Consider the following 9,747-nt stretch of genomic DNA (forward strand, 5'->3'; position numbering starts at 1 on the left):
TGGTAAGGGGACCGCTAATCGAATGGGCGTTTGCCACAGAACGTGGCGATATTGGGTTGTGTGCAATGGAGGTGCCTGCAGTCCGCCCACCTTCTCCTTCCTTCCTTCCTTCCGCCCCTCCCTCCGCCCCTCCGCTGTGTCGAGCTCCATTCCATGCCTCTTACGTTGTGTTTCTTCCCCCCCAGCCCCCTGCAGTGGCCGACGAGGACCTACAGCTCCAGCTAGCCCTTAGCTTGAGCAAAGAGGAACACGACAAGGTTAGACGCACACCTCCTGCCCCCCACCCGCAGCAGCTCCTCCTCTCGAAATAATCAACTAAACCACTTTCCGCCCCCGGCCCCAGAGCAGGCCCCAGCCTCACACTTTCCCCACTAACTCAGCGTTCTCTCTCTCTCTCCACGTCCCGAAGCAGAGCGATGGCAACAGGGGTGCCGTGTCTCCATTTTTCACTTTTAGACCTCTTTAATTGTCCCGCTGTGTAGAGTCAAGATTTCCCGAGGTGCCTTTCCCCTTCCCAGGGAGGCCCGGAAGGTAGGACAGGTCAGTCCGCGTGTCCTGCTGCTTCGAGAGGCGATGGGTCGCTGGCGCCTGCTGAGGCGGGTCTTGCGTGCGTCTTCTGCAGAACGGAGGCAATGGGCAGGAGGAGGAGCTTCCTGAGCCATGAGGAATTGGGGGCCAGGAGTGCTGGCTGGAAAGGGGAGGCCATCCCTTGGAGTAAGGGAGTTTTGGGGTGGGTGGATATTTAGCGGAGGATGAGGAAGGTGGTAGTTAACAGATTGGAGCAGCTTTGCCAAGCTGGAGCCCTGAGATGTTTCAGACTACAACTCCCATCAGCCCCAACCGGGCCGGCCAGGGCAGATGGGAGTTGTAGTCCAAAACACCAGGTTGGCAAAGGCCTGGTTAGAGCTTGAGGGTAAGGAGAGAGGAAGACTTCCGCTTTCTCCCTTTGCGAGTGGAGCTTACTAGCTTCAACCAGCGAAGGAAGGGAGAAGTTAAGGGGAAATGCCAGAACAGAAAGGCCAAGGCACTTCAGCATTGGGGGGGCGGGGGGCGGGTGGTCTTGGAGCCAGAATGCCTAGAAGGGAGGCAAATGTAGAAGAGGTCTGTTCGCTTGGGCACCTGCATTTTCAAGGGGGGTTGCAGGGGGGAACGAATCAGGGCTCCCATGAAGGGGTGGGGGTGGGAGGAGCTGGGCAGCCCTTGGCTCCTTCCTCGGCTCTCCGGATTGCCCTCTTGAGTTGGACAGAATCATAGTGGCGGCTGCTTGAAGCATCATCTGGCACACGGCCTGCAGCAGGCCCTCGCCCATCCTGTTGCCCTGCACCAAAACCATCAGCCCCAGCCAGCATAACCCTTCCTAGCTAGGGAGGGCGGCTTTGGCCCTAAGTGCCAGGCGGGCACCAGGCTGGGCAAAGGCTGGGCCATGAAACCTCCGCGCTGCCTGCCTCTCCTGAAGGTGAGTGATCTGCTTTGCCCCTGGCCCACGACCGCTGTTGATGCCCTCTTGTCCCTCCCACAATCCCCTTGCAGGAAGAGCGGATCCGGCGTGGGGATGACCTACGACTCCAGATGGCCATTGAGGAGAGCAAAAAGGAGACGGTGCCTGCCAAGGAGGAGGTGAGGGTGGAGCAGGCAGGGTCCGGGCAGGTGGCTCTGGATGGGTACCTGGGGCAGGGAGGGGAGAGGAGAATAGTAAGGGGGGCCATTGTTGGAGGCAGGATTGCCAGGTACACAGGCCTTGGTTCGATCCTGCAAGGCAGCACTTTAATGTCCATCTGAAACTTCTATTTTTATTTTTTCCTGCCAAGGAGGTGCTCTGGGTAGTAACCATGTGACAGTTGTCCATTTTCTCCTCCCATGTATGTAGATTTCCCTTTTTGCTAGGCTGAGAGAGAGAGAGAGAGAGAGACTAGTCCAGGACCACCCAGGGACTGAGTGGAGATTTGAACCTTGACCTCCCTGGGCCTAATCTGGCACTCTAACCACTGACCTGCACTATTTATTCCTTTGAGATGGAGATATACCCCACCTTTCCTTTCAATGAGCTCAAAATGGGGGTACAGTGTTTACTCACCCATAGTAATCTATGAGGTAGACGAGGCTGATACTCTAACCACGATGCCATTCTTGCTCTTGGGGTATTATAAAGCGGAGGGCGTGGCGGTATTGGGGGGGTTGTCACTGTTTTCCAAATGGGACAATAGAGACGTGATTAATTCCCTGACCCGTTTCTCTGCCTGTCTCCCACATTCCTTCCCCACCTGCCCCACATGCAGTCATCCCTCATGGATCTTGCGGAGGTCTTCACCGCCCCTCCCACTGCAGATCCCTGGGGCGGCCCTCCTGCTCCCGCTGACCCCTGGGGTGGCTCTGCCCCAGTTGTATCCGCAGCTCCCACTGACCCATGGGGACCATCTGCTACCGGAGCAGCCCCTACAGGAGACCCGTGGGGGGCCTCTGCGGCACCTCCTGCAGCCCCCCCAGACCCATGGGGAGGTGCCCCGGCTGCAAGCAGTGACCCATGGAAACCTGAAGGTAAGAGCAAGAAGTGACGGAACAGATCAGGATATGATAAACATGACGCAGCTTTTAAGCCTTTTGCTTAAAATCAGGTTAACTGAAAGGGCTTAGGTGACCTTCCTCACTTGCTCATTTCTCTCCTGCCCCCTACCAGGAAAAAAGATACATTTTATGGGGCATTTATGGGTTTCTCTGCCTTCCAAGGTGGGAGACACCACTTCAACTAGCTCTCTGTCTACCCCCTTCCGCTGTGTGGTGGAAGACAGGCAGGATATACATTTAAATAATAACTCTTGTGCTTCGGCTCTGCAGCAATTTTCCTTTCAAGACTCTTCCTTCTTTTTACTAGTAGGCAATTCATCATTTGACCCTGTTTGATGGGTGGTGTTATTTTATTTGCCAGAGAGGAGCCGTGGCTCCCTGGTAAGAACATTTGCTTTGCGCGTAGAAGGTCCCGGGTTCCTCCTTGGGCCACCCCCCACCCCAGCTAAAGCTATCAGTCGATGGGAACACAACTCCCGCCTGAGTCCTACTGCCAGGCAATCATTGGCCTAGAAAGACCAGCGGTCCGATTCGGTATAAGGCAGCAGCTCCCTGTGTGTGTTCAAACTTTGCAAAGATGCAGTGATCTCTTGTTGCAGAGCTTTCTTACCATCTCAGGCAGGCTGCCCACTGGCCACAGAGAACTAAATTACCATTCTGTCTGGGTCAACCTGGGATTACTAGGCGTAACACAAACGCATCCACGTCCATCCTGATGCACAGCCGACAGGATGTTTCCCCAGACGTTGATAAAGTCTTGATGTTTCCCCCAGGTGGAGGTTCCTCTGGGACCACGGCAGCGCCACCCACAGATCCATGGTCATCTGGACCAGCTCCCACGTCCCAAGGGAAACCAGTGCCCGATCCTTGGGCTCCGGCATCCACGTTTTCTGATCCCTGGGGTGGCTCCCCTTCCAAGCCCAGCACGAACGGCACAGCAGGTGAGGGACAGCGAGGGCTCCTGAGCCCCTCGGCCTGGCGGAGGGAGGCTTGGGTCAGGCCGGCTGGGAACTGGGGCTCCTGGGTGCCTTATCCCCACGAACGAGATGCAGGGAACGGAGCCCCAGCGCAGGATTGTGTGAGTCTGCGGGGAACAGGTCCCTTCCGCCCTTGCTCTCCTGTTAACCCTGCTGGCCCACCCCCTTCCCCCCTTCTGCCTTGTCCCTCCCCTCCAGCTGGCGGAGGCTTTGAGCAGTTTGGCAGCCCCGGGGATGGGGACGAGTTCTCTGATTTCGACAGCCTGCGCCCGGCACTGCCCAAATCCGGGAGCAGCACAGGTGAGCCCTGCTCCCTGCATGGCTCCGCCTTCTCACCTCTGCACCTCCACTTCGCCCTGCATGTCCCTGTCTCTTGCCTGCCACTTTCCTTACTCTCGACCCCCGGGACTGGGTGGCAGCGGTTCCAGCATTGCCCTCTGCCCTCACTTGGGTCAGCCAAACTCAGCTCAGAAGTGACATCCCACGGACCAGTTTTGTTCCTGCATGTTCTTTGAAGAGGGGTCTCTTTCTTTCTTTCTCCCCTTCTCACCCCCACCCACCCTCTTCCGGCTTCTTTATCCCGGGGCTTCTCTCGGACCTTGCATGATTCGAATTGGGAGCATGTGCCTATGACTGTTGCAAAAACAGAAGGGTGTATCTCTGCTGGCCTTTGTTTTTCCCCTCCATGTTTGATCTGTGCTCTTCTGCATCTTCCATTCCCTTCTCTCACCACTCTTTCCTGTCTGGCCCCACCAACCTCTCTCTCCCTCTCTCTTCAGGTGAGCTGTCCCTCTTAGCCGGGGAGGTGCCCATTTGCCGACCCGGCAGTGGCACTGACAGCCCCAACACTTTTGACATGGCCTCCATGGGCGGGTCGCTGCCCGAGATCTCCAAGCCAACGCGGAAGACCCCAGAGTCATTTCTGGGCCCCAACGCTGCCCTCGTCGACCTGGACTCCCTGGTCAGCAAGCCTTCTACTGCCTCTAGCATTGCAAAGGCCTCCAACCCCTTCTTAGCCCCTGGTAAGTGCTCTGGGGCCAGGGCACTCAGTGGGTTCAAGCAGGGCAGAGAGAAGGATATCTCCTGTTTGGTTGAGTTATGCAAGTCAGAACAGGGAGGAAAAGAACCATGTCTTCTTATAACTGCATGAATCTCATTGGGCAGGAAGCTCTTGCCAGGACTCTCTTGTCCGGCCCCCTATTTATGGGGCTTGCTGTTTTGAAGCAGGATTAAAAGCAGACCTCTTGATGGGCTTAAAAATCTCTTCCAGGGTAAACCAGGGAGAAATATGCAGATGAAGTTGGTTTGTGCGGCTTATTTTGTGTAATGTCGCCACATTGAGTCTCATTGTTGCGATGAGGGGTTATGCAAGGCAGAGACCCCACCTTACCCACCAGAAATCTTCTGCCCAGCACCTTCATGCATAACATCACAGCCATGAGGCCTAGAAACTTGCTTCACAAACATGCGCAAAGCTCCTCTACTACTCCGTACTGCCCTGTCCTGCTCCCAGCCTGATGTTTGAGCTTGGGGCAGGGAGGTTGGGAAACACAACTTCTGGCTCCTTGGAGGCTCATGCAGTAGATTTGGATGTAGGAGCCACAGGTCAGTTCAGTATTACCGGCCTTGTTTATAAGGTGCAAATGAGATGAGTCCTCTTTGCTTTAAGCCAGGCCATCCTTGAGCTTGAGTCTGGTGGGTGAAAGCAGAGCAGGGTTGATACGCAGTAACCTCTGGGATGGGCTTGAGCAGGAAGATTCAGGACAGATAAAAGGACATACTTCTCTGTGCTTCAGTGCGTAGTTAAACACTGTCACTTGCTCCCACAGAAGGCAGTGATGGCCGCCAACTGGGATGGTTTTAAAAGAGGATTAGAGATATTCATGGAAGACAAGGCTATCAATGGCTGCTAGCCACAATGGCTTCTGGGAATCTCAGGCCACTGTGAGAACAGGATGCTGGACTAGATGGGCTACGGGCCTGATTCTGCAGAGCTTGATAATGTTTTATGGGGCTACAGAGAGTTGAGTTTTAACTTGTTTTTCTTCCTCCTCCTTTCTCTCTCTCTCCTCTGTCATCTGCTGCAGGTTCAGCCCCAGCCCCAGCCGCGTCTGCCTCAACTACAAACCCCTTCCAGGCAACGGCCGCTGCCCCGCTTTCGCTCAACCAGCTCCGCGTCAGTCCGGTCCTCCCTTTGTCTCAGCCGGCACCCCCTGCCTTCCCTGCCGCAGCTCCTATGGTCTCTGTCTCCCCCATGGCCCCCGGGATGCCCCTGGCCTCCGTTTCCCCCATGGTGGGGGTGCAGCCTTTGGGCGCTGTCCCGACTATGGGGCTCCCTGCCATGGGCCTACCCCCTCAGAGCCTGCCGCCCACTGGCATCGTCCCCAGCAGCACCTCAGCCGCCTCCATGGGCAGCACCAACCCCTTCTTGCTATAATCAGGGGGATCTTTTAGCCCTGTGGGGATGACACCCCCTTGTCACCCCCCACATTCCCAGTTTGCAAAGGGGGGGGGCCTTAGTTTCCACCCACAAAACGGAGCAGCCAGGAAGGCGGGGGGAGAGAGAAAGAAGGGAAGAGACTTTAAGTCCTTATTGCGAGCTCCTCCACCCCCATGTTGGGGGTAGGGTGGACTTAATTTTTTCTCTTTTTGGTTTTGGTTTGGGGGCTTAATTGAAGAGCTCCCCCCCCCCCCCGCTGCTCTTCAGGGCAGCTGGGAGACCCCATTTCTGCTGTCCTCTGTCGGCTGCAGGGGTAGCTCCCTTCTCTATCTCAAGTTGAGGTTTCAGCGTCACATTTGAGGGGAGGGAACTACGAACCAACAACAGATCTAGAGTTGTGGGGGGTGTTGAGGGGGGTGTGCGTGGGTCTTCTCCAAAGGCAGGTGGTTGTTGTTGCTGTTCTTTGTGCCCTCTCCCGTATTGGCCACAGAAACCCTTCCCATGTTGAAAGGCGAGGGGGGATTATCATATTTTGGTCAACCCCTCCCACACCTTCCTTCATAAGTCTCTCTCTCTCTCTTTCTCTCTCTCTTCCCTTTTGCAGAAGGGATGGAGGAAGAGAAGTGGCCATGTGCCTCTACCTGCCTCCCAGGCCCTTCCAAACAAAGTTTCCTTGTGGGTAGTGGGGGGGGGGAGAGACAGATGGACACTGTCCTTTTAAATTATGATTTTATTTTGGTAGGCACTCCCCCACTTCCCTTCCAGATGTTTGGTTACATCTCCATCCCCTCCTGCCCCAGCCCTGTGCTGGGACCAGCCCTTCTCTGCCTCTTCTTTATTTTTTTTCCACTAAGGGGGGTGACGTCAGTGAATCCCCTTCACTACACCTGGGAATGGTTGAGACACTGGGAATACTTGTCTCTTCCGTCTCCGGGGCCAGGCGGGATACCACTAATCTGCGGTCAGAGACCAAAAGCTGGATCTGGAAAGGGGGGCTGGACCATCATTCCTCACAGGGCGACGAGGCCACCGCTACACTTTGCCGCCTGCCCTCTGCAGACTCCCGGGCCAAAGGGAGCCACCATTTTTGTTTCGTTTTGCAAGGATCGTGGAGCCCTATCGGCGCATCACACCTCGGGGGCGGGGACTTGGAACAGCCAACACAGCCTGCTGTGAAGAAGGAACCTGGAAGCCATTGGAGGATCGATACTCTTGAGAAACTTAAAAAAAGAAAACGTTTTCCAACAGCAACATGTCTGGGGAGGGGGGGGACGACTATTGCAGAATTTGAGTCTCTCTCTCTCTCTTGGCCTGCTTTGTGGAAGCCCAGAAACAGCCAAAGGCCCCCTGCCAGATGTGGAACGGCAGGGGATCTGTAAAGCCCAGCCGCCCTTCTCCGTTTCTGGACTGCAGCAGGCCAGGGTGAGGACTTGGATGATGAGTGTGGACAAAGCAACAACGTCCCTGCGGAGGAGGAAATTCTCCCTCTCCCTCTCTTTCTCTTATGCCAACAGTGTGCATTGCTTGAAAAGGGAGCCGGGGGGGGGAGAGGAGAGGACACGCAGCCACACCCACAACCCGTGGACCCCACTTTGCAGCACTCTTCGCACAGGGGGTGATCAAATGCAGTCTGAGCCGTCCACTCTCCACACGTGACCTACTTTTCTCCCCCTCCTGCTGCAACCTCCTCTTTTGTGTGCATGTGTGGGGTTTTTTTGGGGGGTGGGGGTGTTGCTCCCACTGCTGACCCACTTGAGACCCCAGAGAGGACATGCCATCTTTGACTTGTAAAACAGCGGAGTCCTCCGTCCGTTCCGACAGCACAGCGCAGCGAAGAAGCCCCCACCGTTCTTCAAGACTCGTTGAAGGAGGGAGGGAGGGGGGAGATGGGTAGGTGGGCTGATTCTGGTCCTTTGAGAGCCAACAGCTTGTGGGGAAAGGGAGGGTCCGAGGCTGCGTGTGCGTGTTTGTGTGCGTGCGTGCGTGTATGTGTATATGTGTTGCTGCTGTAAGTGATTGTCGATTATTATTTTATTCTACAGGGGGTGGGGGCGCTTACTCATTAGCACCCAGGACAATCTGCTAAATCCCTCATTCTTCCCCCACCCTCTGCCACCCCTAATCTCTTGCAATTGTGTTTCTAAAGTGGGTGGGACATCCTACATCTCCCTGCTGCTGCTGCCGCCACCCCCACCCCCACCCCGCCCCCCCAAAACCCCCACAATCATGCCAGGGGATAATTTTCTCCTGACACCAGTCAGTATATTTGCAGAATCATTGTGTCATTGGTCAAGGGGTTGGGGTGGGGAAGAGTGGCTGTATGTGACCCTCCCCCTCTTGGCTCTACCCCATCCCTTCCGTTATCTTCCCCACCCCGACCCCCAAGCCTACCCTGGTATGCATCAGAAAAATGCTATTAATGAAATGAAATAAATGGAAATTCTTCTATGGCACCCAAAGGCTTTGGCCCCTGGGTTTGCTTTTGAGGGAGAAGGGCAGAGCTGGGCTCGGGTGGGAGGAAGATGAGGGTGATGTTCATCATTTCAACCTTGAATGTGGAGCCTGTGTGCTGCCCTTCCCTGTGATTGTTGCTGGGCTACAACTCTAGACATCTCTCACTACTGGCCGTGCTGGCTCAGAGCGACTGGAAATGGCACCTTAGAAAATCTGGAGGGCGGCAGGGTCTCCATCCCTGACTTAGGCCATCATTTCCCTATGCAGTGAATTCCTACGAGACTGAGCCTCTCCTGAGATGACAAACCCCTTTGTTTTGAGCTCCCCTTGTACAAAATCATTGGGCTTTGAAGGTGGAAATGTCGAGGTAAGTTAGGATTAGAACCACAGGAATATGAGAACATGAAGTCGCCCTCTTCCTCCACCCACACCAGTAAGTCATACCTAGGCAGCAGAACAATGACTTCCAATAATAACTCTTAGGACTGGCTAAGATGGGGGTAACAAATGTGGGCCCTCCAGGTGTCTGAGATCTGAGTGGGCAAGCTCCTTCCAGACTTCAACCCCACTCTACCCACCCACCCCCAGGAAAAAGCTGATTTAATTTTGTCCAGTGTGCATTGGAAGTGTATACAGACAAAAGACTTGAGATTGGATGTGCTTGCTCACAGTCTTACAAGGGTTTGCTCTTTCCTCCCAGTATTTCTTGGGACCTTGAGAGGGTGCTTTGGGTTCAAATAGCACTGGTTGTTGTAGGCAAAATGGGCCATTGGATTGCTCCGGGAGTGATTTATGGCTCTGTCTGTGCTGCAGGCTGGTTCTGTTAGCAGATCAGGTTCCTCTGCATACGCTAAGGCGCAAGGTGGGCTTGGGGGCTGAATGATTATGCAGCCTGTGATGTGGGAGCAATTCATACTGGCACCTTAAAGTGGCAGTGGCTTGAAATAACGTCCGAGCGTGTCTTATGTAACCAGGGAAGGGATGATGCCTTGGGTGTGGGCAGCAAGTCCCTTTGGACCCAACTAGAGGAAAGGCTGTTCCCTTTCCACACCTTTTCCCCTCGCCACAATTGGCAGCCTGGCTAGCAGTCTCAACCCGGGAGTCTTCCTCAGCTGCCCTATAGATGCTTCAGCCATGCTCATTTGCTGTCTGTTAGGAGAAGGGCCTTGGCCTACCTATGAAACCAAACTGAAGTGGTAGCCTGGGCTTAACCAACTCATACTCTATGTCAGGTGGGTGGTATTTTTATATCTCCCCCCTTGTTTAAAATCCATAAAGATCCCTGCAAATCAAGCTAGCTGGAGAGCGTCTAGC

The 9,747-nt window shown here is 54.9% G+C and overlaps 1 protein-coding gene across 9 annotated transcripts in view; it reads left to right on the top strand.

The window, feature by feature from the left end:
- The window catches only part of EPN1 (epsin 1), a 32,186-nt gene extending 23,748 nt beyond the window's left edge, over nucleotides 1–8,438 (top strand). For 6 of the 9 annotated variants that reach the window (XM_081836624.1, XM_081836625.1, XM_081836627.1 and 3 more), the window contains 7 exons: nucleotides 186–257; nucleotides 1,531–1,617; nucleotides 2,277–2,535; nucleotides 3,336–3,503; nucleotides 3,738–3,839; nucleotides 4,319–4,561; nucleotides 5,627–8,438. In XM_081836624.1, the coding sequence (XP_081692750.1) occupies nucleotides 186–257; nucleotides 1,531–1,617; nucleotides 2,277–2,535; nucleotides 3,336–3,503; nucleotides 3,738–3,839; nucleotides 4,319–4,561; nucleotides 5,627–5,976 (1,281 nt within the window). In that variant the 3' untranslated portion in view covers nucleotides 5,977–8,438. The remainder of the gene's footprint in view (nucleotides 1–185; nucleotides 258–1,530; nucleotides 1,618–2,276; nucleotides 2,536–3,335; nucleotides 3,504–3,737; nucleotides 3,840–4,318; nucleotides 4,562–5,626) is intronic. The other 3 variants (XM_081836631.1, XM_081836632.1, XM_081836626.1) reach the window with 2 other exon arrangements.
- The last annotated feature ends 1,309 nt before the right edge of the window (nucleotides 8,439–9,747 follow it).

This window comes from Podarcis erhardii, assembly GCF_964252035.2.
Source record: "Podarcis erhardii genome assembly, chromosome: 13".
Lineage (NCBI taxonomy): Eukaryota > Metazoa > Chordata > Lepidosauria > Squamata > Lacertidae > Podarcis > Podarcis erhardii.